The sequence below is a fragment of the Ranitomeya variabilis genome, chromosome 3 (genome assembly GCF_051348905.1).
Source record: "Ranitomeya variabilis isolate aRanVar5 chromosome 3, aRanVar5.hap1, whole genome shotgun sequence".
In the NCBI taxonomy this organism is placed as follows: Eukaryota; Metazoa; Chordata; class Amphibia; order Anura; family Dendrobatidae; genus Ranitomeya; species Ranitomeya variabilis.
Genome location: NC_135234.1, coordinates 745,148,445 through 745,170,349, shown reverse-complemented (window position 1 = coordinate 745,170,349; position 21,905 = coordinate 745,148,445). Strand labels below are relative to the sequence as shown.

At 43.2% G+C, this 21,905-nt stretch overlaps 1 protein-coding gene across 3 annotated transcripts in view; it reads right to left on the bottom strand.

Annotated features, from left to right (window-relative positions):
* SLC36A4 (solute carrier family 36 member 4) overlaps positions 1 to 21,905 on the bottom strand; it is a 202,651-nt gene that overhangs the window by 45,574 nt on the left and 135,172 nt on the right. Inside the window, exon 11 of one of the 3 annotated variants that reach the window (XM_077298537.1) lies at positions 18,985 to 19,147. The exons of the other annotated variants lie outside the window; for them this stretch is intronic. Coding sequence (XP_077154652.1) covers positions 18,996 to 19,147 — 152 coding nt within the window. The 3' untranslated portion in view covers positions 18,985 to 18,995. Of the gene's footprint in view, positions 1 to 18,984; positions 19,148 to 21,905 lie in introns of those variants that run through there. 3 annotated transcript variants of the gene reach the window in all.

Below are 21,905 nucleotides of genomic sequence, written 5' to 3'. Positions count from 1 at the left end.
ACTTTAAATTAAAATTGTAGGACAGTAAATAACTTTTCAAGCAGTTCCTTCTCCCCCACGTTCCTTCTCTACATAGCACAAAAGAGCAGAACCGGTCTTACAATCAGCTCCAACAATTACATTACCCATTGCCTCGGTTTATACACAAGACCAAAGGCTCAGACCGTCTGGACAAGATGGATGGTCAGCCAAATTTTGCCAGGCATCTTGTCCATATGGAGGAGTGAGGATGAATAGCTGGAGTATTCAGCGGACAGCTATTTAAAGTGTATGGATAGTCTGATGTCATCATGGCTATGATGTCAAACTGTATAAAACTATTTTAACCATTTCATGACAAGGGGGTGTTTTGGGACTTTATATCCAGAGCAAAATTTCAGATTTTTCTGCATTTTAAAGGGAATCGACCAACAGGATTTCACCTCCCAAACTATTTATATGCACATGTAGCTATTTCAAAGACAAGTCCAGCAATACCTTTACTTGGCCAGTCCTTTCCTCAGTTACTGAGAAATCAGCATTTGAATGGATATGTAAAAGAGCGGGAAGGACCATGATAGATCTGAAGCCTCTGTCACTCCAGCTTCACTCCATAGTTCCACCTCCAGCCTCCATGTTAGGCTTCTTCAGGCAAAAGAGCCATCAATCAAACAGGAGGAGGTGGGAAACAAATTTTTGTAAAATCTTCTACTCAAGAACCACTAGTCATATGTTTTGTAGTGTATGTACGTACCTGATAAAGAGGATGGACCATCCATGAAACGTGTAGCCAATAAACAGTTTTCATTACCTGAAGCTGGTTTGCCTGGGTGTTCTTCCTGTGCAGCGCCTGGATGATACCGCACCTTGCTTCGACGGCCCCTTGAGATCGACATTGATCTTGCGGTCAGTGAAGCTACAGCTCATGAAGAGCTCCCACACATTCACCATTGTTGTGCGCAAAAGCCCCAGGTAAACAACTCCGTCCTATTTGCCATACACTTCTTGAACTGATGGACACAAACATGGAGCACTTCTCTCTGTTTTATCTATAAGCTGGAGTAGGTGGCACTGGGCAGAGAATAAAGATAGAGTGACAGGCTTCGGATCTACCATAGCTCTTCAACCTCATTTGCATATCCATTAAAATGCTGATTGCTCAGTAATGGAGGAATGGCTTCACCATTGAAAGGTATTGCTGCACTTGTCTTTGAAACAGCTACATGTGCATATAAATAGTTCAGAGGGTGAAATCCTGCTGAGAGATTACCTTTAAATTAGTTTGGTGGGGTTACTTTGCATTTCTTAGCTTCCCTAAGTTTTTTTACTAGACACATAAAACCAATTCATTAAGACTGGCATCTAGCAAGTTTTAATGAAATGTGCACTAGCATACATAAGGTTTTCCTTCAAGAAATTTGACATACAGTGGGGCAAAAAAGTATTTAGTCAGTCAGCAATAGTGCAAGTTCCACCACTTAAAAAGATGAGAGGCGTCTGTAATTTACATCATAGGTAGACCTCAACTATGGGAGACAAACTGAGAAAAAAAAATCCAGAAAATCACATTGTCTGTTTTTTTTTATCATTTTATTTGCATTTTAGGGTGGAAAATAAGTATTTGGTCAGAAACAAACAATCAAGATTTCTGGCTCTCACAGACCTGTAACTTCTTCTTTAAGAGTCTCCTCTTTCCTCCACTCATTACCTGTAGTAATGGCACCTGTTTAAACTTGTTATCAGTATAAAAAGACACCTGTGCACACCCTCAAACAGTCTGACTCTAAACTCCACTATGGTGAAGACCAAAGAGCTGTCAAAGGACACCAGAAACAAAATTGTAGCCCTGCACCAGGCTGGGAAGACTGAATCTGCAATAGCCAACCAGCTTGGAGTGAAGAAATCAACAGTGGGAGCAATAATTAGAAAATGGAAGACATTCAAGACCACTGATAATCTCCCTCGATCTGGGGCTCCACGCAAAATCCCACCCCGTGGGGTCAGAATGATCACAAGAACGGTGAGCAAAAATCCCAGAACCACGCGGGGGGACCTAGTGAATGAACTGCAGAGAGCTGGGACCAATGTAACAAGGCCTACCATAAGTAACACACTACGCAGGGCCGTATTTAGGGTTTCTGCTGCCCTAGGCACTTTTAGTGCTGCCTCCCCCATTGGTGAGTATGACACTATCGGCAGTGACTTTGGCAAGAATCGCTGTTGTGAAAATAGCCTTTTGCAGCAGATCGGGCAGTTTTTTCGCATCTGCCGCGTATCGGATCACTTACAACGGATCACTTACGGCAACACTGCATTTGGCTTCATTCATTCCCTATGGGATTTGTGGCACTTGCTGTGATCTGGCAAATGCGGTACCATACCTCCCAACTCTTGAAGGGAAAGAGGCATAAAGGTTGCGGCGCACGTAGTGCGCTGCGGCAAATTTTAGGCCACGCCTCTGACCACACCCATTTCACAACTAGTCACACCCATATCCAAGTCCCAACCACACCCATTTAGCACTGCTGATCACAACTGTTTCATATACAATAATTATAACCAAAAAAATATGGCCACACATGATGCTCCATACTGTATAATGGCCACACAGTGCTCCATACTGTATAATGACCGCACATGATGCTCCATACTGTATAATGACCGCACATGATGCTCCATACTGTATAATGACCGCACATGATGCTCCATACTGTATAATGACCGCACATGATGCTCCATACTGTATAATGACCGCACATGATGCTCCATACTGTATAATGGCCACAAATGATGTTTAATACTGTATAATGACCGCACATGATGCTCCATACTGTATAATGACCGCACATGATGCTCCATACTGTATAATGACCGCACATGATGCTCCATACTGTATATTGGCCACAAATGATGCTCCATACTGTATAATGACCCCACATGATGCTCCATACTGTATAATGACCCCACATGATGCTCCATACTGTATAATGACCCCATATGATGCTCAATAGTGTATAATGCCCCCCTCCCATCTTGTATGCATGGCTCATCTTCCTCCCATCCCATATGCATGGCTCATATCCCCCCGCGTATGCATGGCTCATAATTCCCCCCCCCCCGTATGCATGGCTCATATCCCCATATGCATGGCTCATAATTCCCCCCCACCTTCTGTATGCATGGCTCATAATTCCCCCCCTGTATGCATGGCTCATATCCACCCCCCCCTGCCCCCTGTATGCATGGCTCATATCCCCCCCACCTCTTGTATGCATGACTCATATTCCCCCCTATGCATGGCTCATCTCTCCACCCCCCCTCCCCTGTATGCATGGCTCATATCCCCCTATGCATGGCTCATAATTCCCCCCCACCTCCTGTATGCATGGCTCATAATTCCCCCCTGCATGCATGGCTGATATCCACCCCCCCCCCCCCCCGTATGCATTGCATGCCTCATATCCCCCTATGCATGGCTCATAATTCCCCCCCCTGTATGCATGGCTCATATCCGTCCCCCTGTATGCATGGCTCATAATTCCCCCCACCTCCTGTATGCATGGCTCATAATCCCCCCCCCCTGTATGCATGGCTCATATCCGCCCCCCTGGCTGTATGCATGGCTCATAACCCCCCAACTCTTGTATGCATGACTCATATTCCCCCCTATGCATGGCTCATCTCTCCACCCCCCCTCCCCTGTATGCATGGCTCATATCCCCCTATGCATGGCTCATAATTCCCCCCCCTGTATGAATGGCTCATATCCGCCCCCCTGTATGCATGGCTCATATCCCCCTATGCATGGCTCATAATTCCCCCCACCTCCTGTATGCATGGCTCATAATTCCCCCCCCCCCCGTATGCATGGCTCATATCCGCCCCCTTGGCTGTATGCATGGCTCATAACCCCCCCACCTCTTGTATGCATGACTCATATTCCCCCTATGCCTGGCTCATCTCTCCCCCCCCAAACCCCCCCGTATGCATGGCTCATCACTCCCCCCTCATGCATGGCTCATCACTCCCCTCTCCCCCCCATGCATGGCTCATCACTCCCCCCCCATGCATGGCTCATCACTCCCCCCCATGCATGGCTCATCACTCCCCCCCCCATGCATGGCTCATCACTCCCCCCTCCCCCCCCATGCATGGCTCATCACTCCCCCCTCCCCCCATGCATGGCTCATCACTCCACCACCCCCCTCCGCTCCCCGCTCCTTCTCCCATGGCACGGGCGGCTTACCGTCCTCCTTCAATCCCCCCTGTCCTCTGTCCCTCATACTCACCTGTCAGCTGTCTCACACCAAGCGGGCGCGCCGACGGCGACATCCCTCCGGCTCTCTGTCCCGACTCCCGGCGCACAGGCGCAGGCTCGCAGCTCCTTCTTCCTGCGTGAGCGGTCACGTGATACCGCTCTCATTAAGGCTCATGAATATGCGCATATTCATGAGCCTTAATGAGCGGTACCACGTGACCGCTCACTCAGGACGCGCTACAGAAGCTGAGACCAGGCATCGCTGGAGCAAGGTGAATATCGTCTTCAAGGAGGGCGGGGGGAGGCGGGGGGCGGCGGTCGGAGGGTGGGTGGGTGGTCGGCTGGTCCCAGGGGGGGCTGGGGGGGCGGGGGTTGGGGCGGTCGGGAGGTGGGGAAAAAAAAAAAACACACCTTGCTCGCTTGCTCAGGTGCCGCCCCCCGCATCGTCCCCGCCCTAGGCACGTGCCCTCGAGTGCCTAGTGGCAAATACGGCCCTGACACTACGCCACCATGGACTCAGATCCTGCAGTGCCAGACGTGTCCCACTGCTTAAGCCAGTACATGTCCGGGCCCGTCTGAAGTTTGCTAGAGAGCATTTGGATGATCCAGAGGAGTTTTGGGAGAATGTCCTATGGTCTGATGAAACCAAACTGGAACTGTTTGGTAGAAACACAACTTGTCGTGTTTGGAGGAAAAAGAATACTGAGTTGCATCCATCAAACACCATACCTACTGTAAAGCATGGTGGTGGAAACATCATGCTTTGGGGCTGTTTCTCTGCAAAGGGGCCAGGACGACTGATCCGGGTACATGAAAGAATGAATGGGGCCATGTATCGTGAGATTTTGAGTGCAAACCTCCTTCCATCAGCAAGGGCATTGAAGATGAAACGTGGCTGGGTCTTTCAACATGACAATGATCCAAAGCACACCGCCAGGGCAAAGAAGGAGTGGCTTCGTAAGAAGCATTTCAAGGTCCTGGAGTGGCCTAGCCAGTCTCCAGATCTCAACCCTATAGAAAACCTTTGGAGGGAGTTGAAAGTCCGTGTTGCCAAGCGAAAAGCCAAAAACATCACTGCTCTAGAGGAGATCTGCATGGAGGAATGGGCCAACATACCAACAACAGTGTGTGGCAACCTTGTGAAGACTTACAGAAAACGTTTGACCTCTGTCATTGCCAACAAAGGATGTATTACAAAGTATTGAGATTAAATTTTGTTTCTGACCAAATACTTATTTTCCACCATAATATGCAAATAAAATGATAAAAAAACAGACAATGTGATTTTCTGGATTTTTTTTTCTCAGTTTGTCTCCCATAGTTGAGGTCTACCTATGATGTAAATTACAGACGCCTCTCATCTTTTTAAGTGGTGGAACTTGCACTATTGCTGACTGACTAAATACTTTTTTGCCCCACTGTACCTTGGTGTCCAGAAATTTAACTCCAGCTGAGGGCTAGTTTACATTTAATTTACGCCACTTTTGTGCCACAAATTATAATGAATTTGACTGGTGGGCTTTGCAACTGCCCGCTGGGACTGACCTAAAAATTCCAAAAGTCAATTTTTTTGCTCAAAATTCTGGCAACATTTCAAGGCAAAATGCTACGATGAATGGGGACATAGTGCATATTTACGGTTTGATTTTGGAGAATAATAGAATGTAATCATGTAGTTTTCATCTAAGCAAAAAAATAAAAAAATTTCTCTTTTTTTCATTTGTTGTGTTTTAGATTCGTGGGATGCAGTGATTTAGATTCGTGGGACGCAGTAGTTTGCAAGGGCAAAGATAGCTTTATGTCACTACTGCATTGTAACATACCACGACAAGTTTCACTCACTTGTAGTATGCTGCAAAATAACAGCGGCATGTAGTGATCATTGACCACTTGATGTGTCACAGCCAAAGTCGCTGTGTAGCCCCCACATCAAGATGGTTTCTTGCCAGACATGTCACTTGAAGAAAGGATCACCAAGCTACGATTTGCCTACTAGGGACGTATCACACAAAGAGAAAAATCACTGGAGAAGGACGTAATGGTTGGAAGAATAGAAGGAACAAGGCAAAGAGGGAAGACCAGCAACCCCGTGGCTTGATAAAATCAAGATAATGGAAGACCCTGGTGGACCTATCTAGGCTTGCACAAGATCAATCTTCCTACAGATCGTTCATCCATCAAGTCACCATGTCTTGAGATGAAGTTGAAGGCTGTTAATAATAATTAAAGTTCTCCCATGCAAACGAATATCAAGTTTGCATGTATTGACTAATTTCTGATATTTTTATAGTGCATTAAGGCGTGACCATGCTCTGAGAGCACTCAACACACTTCCATGGTAATTTGCATATAGTTCAAATCTCAATTTCTCAGCCCTGGACCATCGGATTACTACAAGACAGGTATCATTTTTATTGTAGTACCAAGACCTATACAGCCATACTACTAGTTCCTGTAGCAAAATTGTTGTCAAGTCTTCTACATAGAGATCCCAAACCATAAGCTTTCGTGTAGTTGGAAGCATTTATTTTTGTATTTATTTTTCTGAATTCCCAACAGCTCAATGTTCCCTGAGAAATGATCCCGTCTCTTCCCGTCTGACAGATGACAAATGGAATTAATATGCACAGCGAGTTAAGAACTTCTATTAGCTCTGACCTAGTTGCAAGGTGAACATCATTAAACCTTGTCTTTTAAGCGTTTCAAAGTCAAAAGGGAAACTTAATTGTGTCCGCACAGAAATAAAAGGCGCCGAGTCCCATTAATAGAGATTTCGGCAGGAGCACATATGTTTGCTTATAATTAGTCTTTGCATTGTATCCTAATCTTCGCCACACACTCCTCTCCGATCCGTATACATTTACCTTCTTTCCTTTTCTAGAAATAGAATTGTACTAAAATAGATCATTTCTCTCTGTGGGGAAACAGAGACGTTAACGCGAAAGAAAATAACTAATGTCAATGGGTTAACGGAATGTCTACACAGGCACAAACACACATTGCAGAGCGGAGAGGAGGAAAGGGAAAAGAAAATTTAATGTTCTAATAAAAAAATATGGCCTCCTTCTTCCAGAAACAGTGCAACATCTGTCCATGCGTTGAGCCTGGTATTGCAGCTCAGCACTATTTAAAGGGATTGTCCCAGGGGCAGGTACTGTGTGAAAATACCAAACTAATCATTACTTACCTGTGGAAGCCCCTGCGCAATCTCCTTACTGCTCTCCCCCCAGTCTTTCTGCACCGGCATGTAACACGGACATCCCAAAAACTACACAACTGTAGCCAAAAACTGGTCTTTGCAGTCTTCTGTATCTTCCTTGACATGAATACCAAGCACAGCGATAGGCTGCAGTGGTCATATTTAGTAGACCGGACGTCAGACTTGAAAAGAAAGGCCGTAACTCAGAAGGCAGTGGGTTGACATTTCAACACATAGTTAACATTGAGATACTCATTACACCAACCACGTGCATGCCTTCAAACACCACCTCACTCAACACGTATTTTGCTCGGCTCCACTCAGTACCTGACCATGCGCTATATTCCAGCTCAGCTACTTGTGAATCATAAGCTCTAGTGAATTTCCGGTAGACACTTAGTATTGCCCCTCCACAGTAAGCCCATCCTGTGGCGTAGTGGGTTCACACCCACCAGTGTTACGCTCAAAGGATGGAGACAGTTCAAAACATTTTATTGGACAGCGTGTTTCAAGGTCTGACAGACCCTTCATCAGGTCAAACATGTCGTGACACAGGACGGGGCTTTTCTCCCGTCCTGGTCAGGTAAGAGTTAACCTTGTTTAGCCTGTCTTTGGTTCAGGGAGGGCTATTTAGGTCTGTTGCTGACCCAACTTAAACTCTGTTTCTGTCTCTTGATTCGGTACCGCTCTGTACTCTCTAGTTCTGACCTCTGGCTCTGTCTTTGACCACTCTTTGTCTTGTTCTTTTGTCCTGCGCTCCCGTTTGGCTACCGATCTCGGCTTGTCCCACACCATCCTTCAGTCTCATCCCTGGCTACTGCTTGTCTTTCCAGCTTCTGACCTCGGCTTGCCTGACTACATACCCATTGTTCACCTAGCTGTTGGTTCTCACTCGTCCTCGGAGATTGGCGCCTTCCCAGCCATCACGTGATCTGCCAGGTCCTGCTCTGCTTTTCCTCGAGCACTGCGGTGTCCATGCATTTCCTGGCTGTCCTACGTTTTTCGTGTGGTGATCCATTGAAGACACACAGTGTGTGTGTGTCTTTACAAAACACCTCCCTAACCCTAACAGTATTAGACTATATGAAGGGGTCTGTCCAACCTTGATAAACTGTCCAATAAAACTGTTTTAACGACCTCCATCCTCTAAGTTACTCCATCAATAGCAGCATGGCCACATTCACCACAACTTTTCCTGGACTATATGCACGTACAGAAGAGGACTCACCCCTCCTCCTTGACACAATCAGACAAGCTTAGAGTGCTAATTTATTAATCTATCCAATTACACTGCTTAGATCTGTACACTAGGTTATTTAAGTATTATATGACTGTGGCCCAATTTGGCCCAGAAAATGGACAACCCCCTAATGTGAATGGGATTGTATGTCCTGAAGAAAAATGTGCTACTTTTGGAAGAAAGCAGCTATAGAGCTCTTTAATCCTGAACAATGCATTCCTTGCTATGACTTCTTTACCTAATGGGTAATATAGAGCATCCCATACAATGCATTTATCATGCATGAGCAGAATGGTCAATGTTTAGATCATGGTTGATTAAACGGATCCAATTTTTTGGTGCTTCATCATCCAAAACAACCCTTTAAATAAAAGGTAGCTATATACATACTACCAAAAGACCAGTCATGTTCACACTGCATGCTTGAGCACAGTCAGTCTCCCGTGACAGACTCTTAAAATTAATATTTGTGCTCATTTTATATGGAATATAAATGTTAATTTCTTCAGGGATGGTGAGCTGCACAAAGTTCTAAGGCTTCTTGGACAAGACTGTTACAGCATGGAGAAGAAAGTAGTGGTTATCTCAACAAGACCACCTCTTGCTATATCGCAGCCGATCGTCACCGGTATGTCTTAAAAATCTGACAATCAGCTGTTATTTTCAAGAAATTGGTGGTATTTCAAGAAATTTGAAATACATATCCATCCATCTAAGAGACGAAGGTAAGGGATGAGAAGACAACTCCCTTTAAAGTAGACATAGACAAGTCATGCCAGTGATGTATGAAAAACATTATCCCCAAATCAGTGTGCTTGCTTTGTACTGATGAAGGGCAACCCCCCCCCAAAAAAAAAAAACAACAACAAAAAAAAACTAACAGTTGTCTGCAAAAAAATTGTCCAGTTTGCGTTGTTCTCCTAGTCATATGGCAAGGTTCCTTCAAAAGGTCAATATTGACTATTAGGATTGCTGCTTCCAATAGGAGGCACTAGAGTTCTTGCCCTCTTCTTCTCTTCTCTGTGCTATTTGCACATAGGGAGGTTTAAGACGACAGTCAAATGACAGACAAGTCAAAGTTATTTCAACAGAAACCAAATCCAGCATCAAAAGCTGTGGAAATGGTAAACTTGAGGCAAGGAAGTGTTGTGTCTCAATGTACAATTTAGCTTTATGGCCACAGCTGTCTTAACGACAACTGGTCTCTAGCCTCAATCCCAGCCAAGACATCTTTTTCTTGGTCCGAATGCCGAAGTGCGCAGGTTAGATAGGCCCGGTGCCTGCGCACTGAAGTACTTTGCTCTGCCCTCAACTGGGCAAAGTACACCTGCGCTGGAGCCGCGGCGTGAATGCAAGAAGAGGACATCATAGTAAGAAGATGCGAGGCCCTGGACCGGACTGCGACGCCTATCGTATCGGGACCGCCCCTGGGTGAGTATAATCTAACCTCTTTTTCTCATCTTTCAGGATACATCGGGGGCTTAGCTACAGCATTACAGAATGCTGTTGATAAGCCCCTGATGCCGGTAGGCTTAGCTCACCTTCGATTTTGGGGGTGACAGGTTCCCTTTAAGTGTTGGTTCCATTTCTGGAGCTTCCTCTATTGTAGACAAAGAGGGTCCTCTGCTCCCCTATTTAGCGCTTCAGAAATAAATGAGTCAAGAAGGTCATACAGTGAGTGCAGCTATCCCCATAGCTTAAGAGTTACTGAAGACAGAGGAATCAGAGGTGACTCAGGGCAAAAACAGAATAGCATAGCAGGACACATGTAGTCCCCGAGCCACAGCTTGTCTACATCTGAGTTAAAAGGAACCTGAAAGGAGGATTTAGGAACAGAACTGCCACAAACTTCATATCCAAGTCCATAATAGGTTTACCATTTACGTCCTTCTATATTTCAGCTGATGCAGCATAGCATAAAAAGTACTATTAATAAAACGTGCTATATTCTTATGTGCTCTTTTTATCTGGAAGGAGTCATGTGGGTGGAGCAGCTTCTGTGCAGAGTCATACTGGACTGTCCTCAACCTGCTTGACTGATGTCCTACAGACCAAGTATGTTATTATAAGAACCCTTAAAAGGTATCGGGCTCATGTGCAGATGAAACCAAGTCCACGCTTCCCTGTGCATGCACCGGATGGGCGCTTTTGATGACATACACAGGCTATGGGATGTAAATCAAGAAAAGAGAAGGACAGACCAGTGTGACTCTTTAGCAGACTGACTTTGCCCCCCTGACTACTTACGGGTCATTAAAATATAGCACTGACTGTTTTTAAAATACTGTGTTATGCTAAGGCTGGAATATAAAAAGACACTAATGTCAACCTGTAACTATTGTGTTTCTATAAAAATAAGACAGGGTGTTATATTATTTTTTGGCTCCAAAAGATGGGTTAGAGCCTATTTTCAGGGGATGTCTTATTTTTATTCCCATGAACAACTGTCCACATTCATTCTTGAACAAAAAAATAACATTTATTCAAATATAATCATGTCATCACACACACACAAGCCTGTCTCCTCTTCTGTTCCTCTAGACGCCTGAGTTAAAGAACCTTTGGTGACAATGGTCACACGATCGTGATGTCACAAAAGGTCCTTAAGCAGTCGTATCCTCAGAATAGAATGGGGGCTCCTAAAAGAGTGGGGACCCTAAGAGATTGCCCAGTTTTCCCCCCTTGCCCTGATCGTCATCCCTGCATATGAACCAGTCTTGCCTTTAGTTCCTATAGACCCCTGCAGTTAAAAGGCTTTTTGTGACATCATGGTCACACGACCAAGTTGTCACCAAAGGTCCTTAAGCAGTTTTACCCTCAGAATAGAAATACTGGGGGCTACTAAAAGATCGGGGACCCGGGGAAACCTTGCCCCTAACGTCATCCCTGCATACCAGAATAGAAATGCTTGGGGCCTCTAACAGAGTAGCGGCCGTGGACAATTGACCAGTTCTCCGCTCGAAACCCCCAACTCTAAACGCTGATCTTGTAACTAGGGCTTATTTTTGGAGTAGGGCTTATAATTCAAGCATACTCTAAAAATCCTACAAAATTTTGGAGTGGGTCCAATATTCAGGGAAACATCCTGGATAAGTGGTTGGTGGCATTTTTAAACATATACGGTAACCTACTGACAGGCTCTCATTGAAATGGTAGTCTCGTCAAATTTTGAAGGTGATCATGTTCTAGCCCAGTGACCCAATGATTTCTGCCCATCCCTAACACATTGGAAGCAGCAATACTGTGTCAGTATTACAATAAAGATATATACTTTAAAAAATTCATATTTTGGTAAAATACAGTTTTATAAAATAAGATATCACAGTCCATCAAACCGGAAAACAACATTGATATAGGATGTGGTTGCAAGAGCTCACTAACGCAGCGTGCATCCTCTTTTCATCTTGCAGCACTTAGACAAAGTCATCTCCTTGAGACGGCCATTACATCAATAAACGAATGATGTTTATTCATAAGGTTTGTCCCAGAGATCTGGAGAAAGATTCACCACGCAGAGATGCCCCGAACTAGATGTTGGTATACATGTACAGACGTATCATGCAAATTCGGTAGTTTGTAATCTAAGTAAACCGAGAAGTGAAACCGTGTTGAAAAATTCCCAATATCACTAAGTAAATGACATTTCAGAGAAACAAACAGAAAAGTAAAAAACAAAAGTATGAAATGAAACACTCATGAATATAAAATAGAGGGCGCGATTGGAAGGACTGAAACTGTAGAGCAAAAACAAATTAGAGAAGAGACTATTTCAGCTCCATCAATCTTGTGATTTTTTTAGTCTTTACGGAACAATTGCGGACACCAGATGGGATTGTAGAAATGGATTTAAGAGGTGCAGCGCTGGTTTAGAAATCGTACCGAAGGAACCTTGTAATGCCAACACAATCTGCAGAAAAGTAGGAAATGGGTCTAAAGACACATGTACATTACACGCACTGCAGCAATTAAACAATCGCCAACAGGTTCCATTTGCCGATAGGCAATCGTTTGGAAGCCAGCTTAGGCAGGACAATCGCGCTTCCGATGTGCACACAACGATCAATAGGAAGCAGACTGTCATTGCTCTCGGCAGCACACAAAGTGCTATGGACAATCCCTGCTTGAAAATCATTTCACTCGACAAACAAGCACTTTGCACATTTGTAGGGTTATTGGCAGCCTGTTTGCATTCACTGGTTATTGGGAAATGAGCATTTCTAAATGCATATGAAATACTTGTGTGGAACGATAAGAATGCTCATTCCCAATAACCAGGGAGTATCAATGCACCCTGTGATTGACCGAACACACAGACTTGTTACCAAGAACATCAACAAACATACAAATACTGAAAGAGCCATTGCCCCCTAATTCTGAGGATAGTGGGGGTCTCAGAAGTCAGACTAAATTGCTACATAGTACTCATAACATGTGAACTATACTATAAGTGTATTCATAAATAGTGATGAGCGAATATACTCGTTACTCGAGATTTCTCGAGCACGCTCGGGGTCGGGTTACATGTGGGGGTGGCCTGGTTGCTAGGGAATCCCCACATGTACTTATGTTGGCTATCAGATATAAATCATGCAGCTGCGGCAAGAAAAAATAAAACTCCGAGCACTAAAAAATACTTGGAGGACCCCCGAGCGTGCTCGAGAAATCTCGAGTAATGAGTATATTCGCTCATCACTATTCATAAAGTATTTGAAGTTGATTTTGGAGCTGAGCCCACTTTCTGACCCATGAGGAATTGGAAATTAGAAGGCAAAAGGGATTACATTTTTTCGTACAATATATATATATATATATATATATATATATATATACATACAAGTGCGTTCATTTGCATCTTCACAGTAGCAAGTAAAAGATGAGTAATCACAACGTACAAAAAAAACGAGAAAAAAAAAATAGTTGCCTTTGTTATGGTTAGCTATTTTATAGATTGCTTTGATCACCCTTTAAACAATTAATATCTAAATTTCGAGCTTTAGTAACTTGTAATTTGTGTGTTCGTGTGCTCAGTACAAGTTTTGTTTGTAAAAGCAACAAGAGTGGTTTACTGAAGAGTTTTTGGGGTTTTTTTAACCTTACATATCCTTTTGTGATAATGTGCTGAAATTTCCCCTTTTCTGTGAAGACAATAAAAACCTTCTGCACATTGTGTAGGGTCAGACAGGCTTTGCATACAGACAAACTCCTGTGTATGCCTTTGTCTCTGATCGATCCCCACAATGATTGGACCATCACTGACAACATGCGAGACCCCTAAAACTCTATTTATATTTATAAGACACCTCCAATATAACAGCGCTGTGCAGCTCTCTTGCCTTCATGGCATCCATATCTGTATGTGAACCTACACACCTTCACAGTAATGACTGAGCAAAATTCAAGGTCAGCCTATTGGTCTGGCCCCACAAAAGAGTCTCAAGTTTCTCATATGGTTCCCCGAGAAATTGAATTGAAAACCTCACCATAAAACTGATTTTTATTAAAAAGATTCAAAGCTCTGAATCATTTAAAAATCTCAACCAAATTACCCAATTTCTTTGGTTTAGGAATAATATTTAGAATTGAGAGTCCTCTGTGGTTGATCCCTTTTAATGACTAACTGAAAAGATGGTAACAAATTGCAAGATTTTGAGACTACTCAGGTCCCTTCATCAGGCAGGAAAGCATTCTTCTTCTAGAACACTATCAAATTATTTCTTGTTGGTAGGTGAGGAAACCCTACTACGATTAATCAGTCACACTTATGAAAATGGAAACACAAATACACGTAGTTATCATAGTCCCTCTTAAATTACAGCATAACTAAAAATATTACTCTTTTTCTCAGTTTGAGGAGACACAATCAATATGATGAGGGCAGAGGAAGCTCTCCACGCTAAGCAACTTTGATTGAGCGGTAGGTCAAACCCATCACATACCACACTAGAAGTGAAGCTTTCCACCAGGGAACCTCTTATAAGGCTCCAAGAAAACATTTGGCTATGTAGAACCATAGAGATGAAAAATATTGGTCTAGATGATTGCATTAGTTGTCTTAGCAAAAAAAGATCAAGAATGGTCCACCACAAATTACACAACGTCACTCTTAGACAAGATCACAAACTGCAGCAGTAGAACAATTTTGATGCCCAGCTGTGGAAACCTAGCAATACACCAGATGCTGGAATAAGGCAAATATCTATCACACATGCTTGAAAAAGTCTCTGCAACTGTTATCAATTGTTGCTATTAGACAGATCAAATGGAAGGATATTTGTGGATGGTTTCTGTGCTGGTAGATGAACTGAGACATATATTCTGGTATAAGGAGTGAAAAGTTAGTGGTTTACTCAACACGTTTCGAAGTACAAAATTACTCAATCCTGAGGAAGAAGTAATTTTGTACCTTGAAACACGTCGATACATGTGGTCAATCCTGAGGAAGAATTTTCTACTTCGAAATGTGTCGATGCATGTGATCAATCCCAAGGAAGAAGTAATTTTGTACTTCGAAACGCATCAAATAAACCACTACCTTTTCACTCATTATACCGGAATAGAAGTCTCAATTTATCTAGAAACCATCCACAAATATCATATCATGTGATATCTAATGGTCACTGACTGACCAATGGATCTGCTAGAGCTGGTACTCACAATCTATTCTTTTTCAACGGATACATCAGGTTAGTTTCATCTAAGTCATACCTAGTTTGTATATCGGATAAGGCCCTGATTGCCCTGATTTCTCCTACAGTCCTTTGATCGCTATTAGATAGGTAACACATACCGAACATGCATGCCATGGTCTACAAGTTTGACTCCCAGGATTGAGGTCATTGGGTTGGACAGTCACAACTGCTTGGGCTAAGTAGTCAATCCCTTTGGGAAATCTTAGAACCCATAATGTAAAAGCCTCTACAGTACAGCCTTTCTAATCAGTTAACAGTCAAAAAGTTGATCAGTTAATATCTGCCTGACCGGCTCCGTGTACCCCCCAATAATCTGTTATTATTACTGAGGGTAAGGTTAAGCAGGCCCACAAAGTATACTATTGCATGTCAACCATGTCATACACAAGCGGTTTGGACTACGGCATCTTATGACCACTTTGATATTAACCTTGCATCCCCTTTCAATATGTTTCCTCCGAGAAGTGGTCAACTATGAACCGTGAACTCAGTATTAAATCTACTCTTTAATCTTATAATTTGAAGTTAGATTGCAGAGTATTATTCCATTATTCTCATTATTCTACATGGGAATCACCTGAATATGGGACACTGTAATAATTAGCAGCACATTTAAGATTAGGACTTGTAATCTCCAACGCCAGATAGAGAAAATTAAACTCCTTACTAAATCAGCCATGGCATCTCCTCGCTGTAATTCGTTCACGCATTAAAAACTTAATCCATTTTTTCTGACTTTCATGACCACTTGTGTGTTACTGGTAGAGAACGTCTTGTTTCTTTGCATATCCGTTCTCATTAAAGTGATTTTTTTCCCCTTCATGCTGTGACCATGATACTCCAAAAGGTGACAATTCTCAAACGCTGTTTCATCTTGTTCTCGATGATCAAAACACTGCAGAATGTTTAACAGCCTTAGAGCAAAAATAGGCCGACCTCCCATTTACACGTCTACATCTTTAATTGTTCTTTCTTACAGTTTAGTCCTTTCCTGTTGCAGTTATTTAAGTTATTTTCCATTTTTGATTTTTGTTCCGAACCTTCTATTTTGGCATTAATATAAACTTCTACGAAGCCATCTGTGTATAACTCTACAAAGCCAACATCCTACCCAACCATCTATATGTTCTTATTTATAGCCACCAATGTACGTTTCTTCATAGCCATCAGTGTGCTTTGCTGTTGCCATTAAAAGGAGGTATCTGGGACTATTCCAAAAGCAAAAAATGTACCTAAGCACTAATGGGCAGGTAACTGCAGCTTCCCTATTGTGAACGGCGCCGTTCTTCCCCATCACAGACCGCTGCTGCCATGAAATCAGTTCCCTCTGCTAACGCAATGGGGTGGGACTTCCGAGGTCATTCTAACTAACAGCCCCAGTTAGGCATTGGGGATCCGTCTGTCAATAAAATGATATCAGAAGTCCCGTCTAGTCTACAGAGCGGACGAAACCTCCATTCTGTAGACGTGATGTCAGCAGAGGCTTCTGAATCCCCAGCAGGAGCGTCAGTGACCGATCTGTGCCGGGGAAGAACAGCGCCATGCACAACAGTCAGGTAAGCTGCAATTACCTGCCTCTTAGTGCTTAGATACATTTTGTGTTTTTTGAAAAGTCCCAGATATCCCTTTAATATATTCTAATTAACAATGAGCACCTTATTGTCTAAGTATTTAGTACAGCCACCAGTAGATTTCAATGTACTCTTCTACGAAACCACTAAAGTGTTTTTCTTCATCTCTATTAATGATTTCTTCCATTACACAGTCAATGTAGTCATCTACATAGCCATAAATGTATTCTTTTATATAGCTATATATGAATTTTTCTAAACTGCCTTCTACATCATCTTCTACACAGCCATTTACCATATTTTGCGGTTTATAAGATGTATCGGGTTATAAGACGCACCCCAAATTTTGAGGAGAAAAATAGGAAAACACACTTTTTTAAAATAAAATGGTGGTGCTTATTACAAATCAAATCCATGCGTCTTATTGCTTACCTTGGGTGGTGTGGCTGAGGTGAAGCCATGGTCGCTGCTGGTGGAGGCAGGAGTGGGGCGAAGCTGCGGACCCCAGACTGGGAGAAAGGGGTGTTCGGATTTGAGACGCTGCAGGTGTTCAGTGGTGCTGGGGCTCTGCTGACATTTTATCAAAGCCCGGAGCCCCCGTACTTCCATGGTTTACTTTGCGGTGGACTATGGGAAAATGACTGCCGGAGGCAGCGCTTGCGAAGATGGAGATCTTGGCACCGAGATCACATCTTCCAAGATCTTGGTGCCGAGATCCCAATCTTTGCATGCGCTGCCCCCGGCAACCATTTTCCCGGAGTCCACTGCAATGTAAATAATGGAAGTGTGGGGGTCCCGGGCTTTCACAAAATGTTGGCAGGGCCACCGCACCACCGAACGCCTGCAGTGTTGCATCTCCAAACACCCCCTCATCCCAGCCTGTGGCCTGCAGCAATGCACCACTCTTGCCTCCTCCAGGAACAACTCTGGGACCCTGCTCCACGGCGGCCGGTAAGGTATATTCGAAATATAAGACGCACCCCATTTTCCCCAAAAATTTTGAGGGAAAAAAAGTGCATCTTATAATCTGAAAAATATGGTATGTATTTTGGATAAGCGTCCCAGATATGGAAGCCACATTGGTCATCAGCCCCAAATGTCCGAGATCAGAATATCACTTTAGGACGGTAAAAGTTCAATACTCTATAGGGACACTAACACAGAAAACAACCATAGTCGTCAAGTACCAGCTGCTTCTCGAGTTGGTGTAAAAGAAAAAAATAAATAAATGGATGACCTCCTATGTTCTTCATCCTTATTTCAGGACCAGGACAATGAACATCACTCAATTTTACTCGGAGCAAGCAAATCAGCAAAAGTAAGTGAAAAATGTAATCTTACAATCCTGAAACTAATTAACTTCAAATTAGCACTATAAGAAAGGTCATTTTCTTTGATAAACAGATTTGGAAATTACAATCAAAATGATTTTAGCCCAAGCGAAGGTTTAAAAGAAGTCGGAAAAATTAACTTAGCAAAAATATAATTTTGCTCATGTTTTTGAAGGATTTTTATGAAACTGGCATGAAGAACCAGCTTTACCTTCATTTTACATTGATTTAGGAGGTTTACACCGTATACAGAAATTTGTGTAAATTTATAGTTTTTTAGATTTTTCTTCATTTTACTATCCCATTTTGCCTTTCCTGGGTCAAATTTAATGTCATTGCTATGAAGTTGTTAAAAAGTTTGGGAACTGGTGCATAAGAGTTTTATCCGCTACTGAGCTCTGCAAGAGACCGAATACTTTGGAGAAAGGCAGTTTGAGGAGTCAAGCAAAATGTCATATTAGAGTCATCTGAGCTGGGACTCCGGTATTTTCAGGATCAAAACATCTAGTGTTATGTACAGAGCAGCAAAAAAACGGAGCATTATGTAACTATATTCTAAAAGTATTTAGTGTCCAGTAGTAGTTGACTGGAAATGTACAACTTGCAAGTTATTGAGCCGTACCCGAGGTATTGGTTGAGGAAATAATAAGACATCAAATATTTTGGACATGTTGAAGATTTAAATATGCTTAAATAAATGTGAAGTTTTATACTTGCCTGTTTTTCCATCATTGAAAGAGAACCACGTTTTTCCGACATAGGGAATTAATGGAGTGGAGGTAGGCATGCTTCATGCTCGGGATTGGTGGGCTCATAGGGACAAGGCACAGATCGGCAAAGCCCCATTCTTGGGATTCTGTGATCAGAATCGTATCTTGATCTACAGAGGATAAATTACAAACTTCAAACAAACACCTTAAAGGAGTTGTCCAGTCTTAAACTATAAGTCTGCATTCAATTTTTGTGACTGCAGACTTGTGACTCCTCCCTGCGCGCTCTGAGAACTCTCCGGTGCCGGCAATGGCAATCATGTGACTGCAAGCATATGATATGCATACTCCCAGTCACATTCCAACTAGACTGCTTCAATAACTCTTCCACTGAGTGAAGCGGCATCCATCTAGTCTCAATATAACTGGGAGTATACATATTGCTGTGATATGAGGATTCAATTTCAGTCACAGAGTGACTACAGACTTGTAGATTAAGAACTACAAGTAGTTTAAAAACCCCTTTAACGCTTCCTCTACTCTAGATCATTGGCGGAACAAACATGAAACTCTCCTCCAGTAGGCGACCAGGAAGAAGTAAATGAGCAAATACTATTCTACTTCACTATCTATCTATAGATACAGACCGCACACCTTCATGCCAAACCTAAAAAACTCATAGTAAAAATTGAGAAGCCCTCCCCTACCCTACAACCTCAGGGAAGTAAGAAATGAACTAATTAGTGATGAGAGAACGTGGCCGGATAAGGTCTTCGGTGTGCTCGAAAAATACACTGCTCAAAAAAGGGAACACTCAAATAACAAATCCTAGATCTAAATGAATGAAATATTGTTACTGAATACTTTGTTCTGTACAAAGTTGAATGTGCTGACAACAAAAACACACAAAAATCATCAATGGAAATCAAATTTATTAACCAATGGAGGTCTGGATTTGGAACGAAAATCAAAGTGGAAAATCAAATTATAGGCTGACCCAATTTCAGTGGAAATGTCTCAAAACAAGGAAATGATCTCAGTATTGTGTGAGTGGCCTCCACGTGCCTGTATGACCTCCCTACAATACCTGGGCATGCCCCTGATGAGGCGGTGGATGGTCCCCTGATGGATTTCCTCCCAGACCTGGAATAAAGCATCCGCCAACTCCTGGACAGTCTATGGTGCAATGTGACATTGGTGGATCGTGCGAGACATGATGTCCCAGATGTCTTCAATCGGATTCAGGTCTGAGGAATGGGTGGGCCAGTCCATAGCTTCAATGCCTTCATCTTGCTGGAACTGCTGACACACTCCAGCTACATGAGGTCTGGCATTGTCCTGCATTAGGAGGAACCCAGGGCCAACCACTGCAGCATATGGTCTCACAAGGGGTCTGAGAAACTCATCTCGGTACCTAATGGCAGTCAGGCTACCTCTGGCGAGCACATGGAGGGCTGTGCGGCCCTCCAAAGAAATGCCACCGCACACCATTACTGATCCACTGCCAAATCGGTCATGCTGAAGGATGTTGCAGGTCGCAGATCGCTCTCCATGGCATCTCCAGACTCTGTCACATCTGTCACGTGTGCTCAGTGTGAACCTGCTTTCATCTGTGAAGAGCACAGGGCGCCAGTGGCGAATTTGCCAATCCTGGTGTTCTGTGGGAAATGCCAAGCGTCCTGCACGGTGTTGGGCTGTAAACACAACCCCCATCTGTGGACGTCGGGCACCCAGACCATCCTCATGGAGTTGGTTTCTAACCGTTTGTGCAGACACAAGCACATTTGTGGCCTGCTGGAGTTCATTTTGCAGGGCTCTGGCAGTGCTCCTCCTGTTCCTCCTTGCACAAAGACTGAGGAAGCGGTCCTGCTGCTGGGTTGTTGCCCTCCTACAGCCCCCTCCACATCTCCTGGTGTACTGGCCTGTCTCCTGGTAGCGCCTCCAGCCTCTGGACACTACGTTAACAGACACAGCAAACCTTCTTGCCACAGCTCGCATTGATGTGCCATCCTGGAACAGCTGCACTACCTGAGCCACTTGTGTGGGTTGTAGAGTCCGACTCATGCTACCACGAGTGTGAAAACACAACCAACATTCAAAAGTGACCATAACATCAGCCAGAAAGCATTGGTACTGAGATTTGGTCTGTGGTCCCCACCTGCAGAACCACTCCTTTATTGAGGGTGTCTTAATAATTGTCAATAAATTCCATTTGTTGTCTATTCCATTTGCACAACAGCATATGAAATTGATTGTCAATCAGTGTTGCTTCCTAAGTGGACAGTTTGATTTAACAGAAGTTTGATTTACTTGGAGTTATATTCTGTTGTTTAAGTGTTCCCTTTATTTTTTTGAGCAGTGTATGTTCAAGTCCCCGCGGTTGTTTGACCGCTGCAACACATGTAGGTATTGTTTGTTTGTTAGGCAATTCCTACTGTCAAACAGCCGTGAGATATGCAGCTGCGGGGACTCGAACATATTTTTTGAGCACTCAGAAGACACTCGGTTAGCCCACAAGCATAGCAAAAAACACCTTAGCGGAGCACTTTCACTCATCACTACTAATTATATTTTACTTTTCTGATTTCTAAACTTGGGTCCTCTAACTAGTTAAGTAGTCAAGGCCAGCCTTTAATCCTCAACTATGCTGGACTATCTAAGAAATAAACGAGAAGCCTTCCACTACTCTAGACCACCAAGGAAGTAAGAAATTAACTAATTATACTTTACTTCTTTTCTTTTGTCTAAACTTGATAGTTACTTGAAGAAAAAATATTAATAGAACTGTAATTAATAAGAATCATATCATTGGAGTTTTGAATGTCCTTTTAGTTTAGCACTATTACACTCAATGGTTTTTTCAATCTGTTTTAGGCATGAACCAACAATAAAAATTTACATTTACAATTTACATGCTTTGCCAAAGTG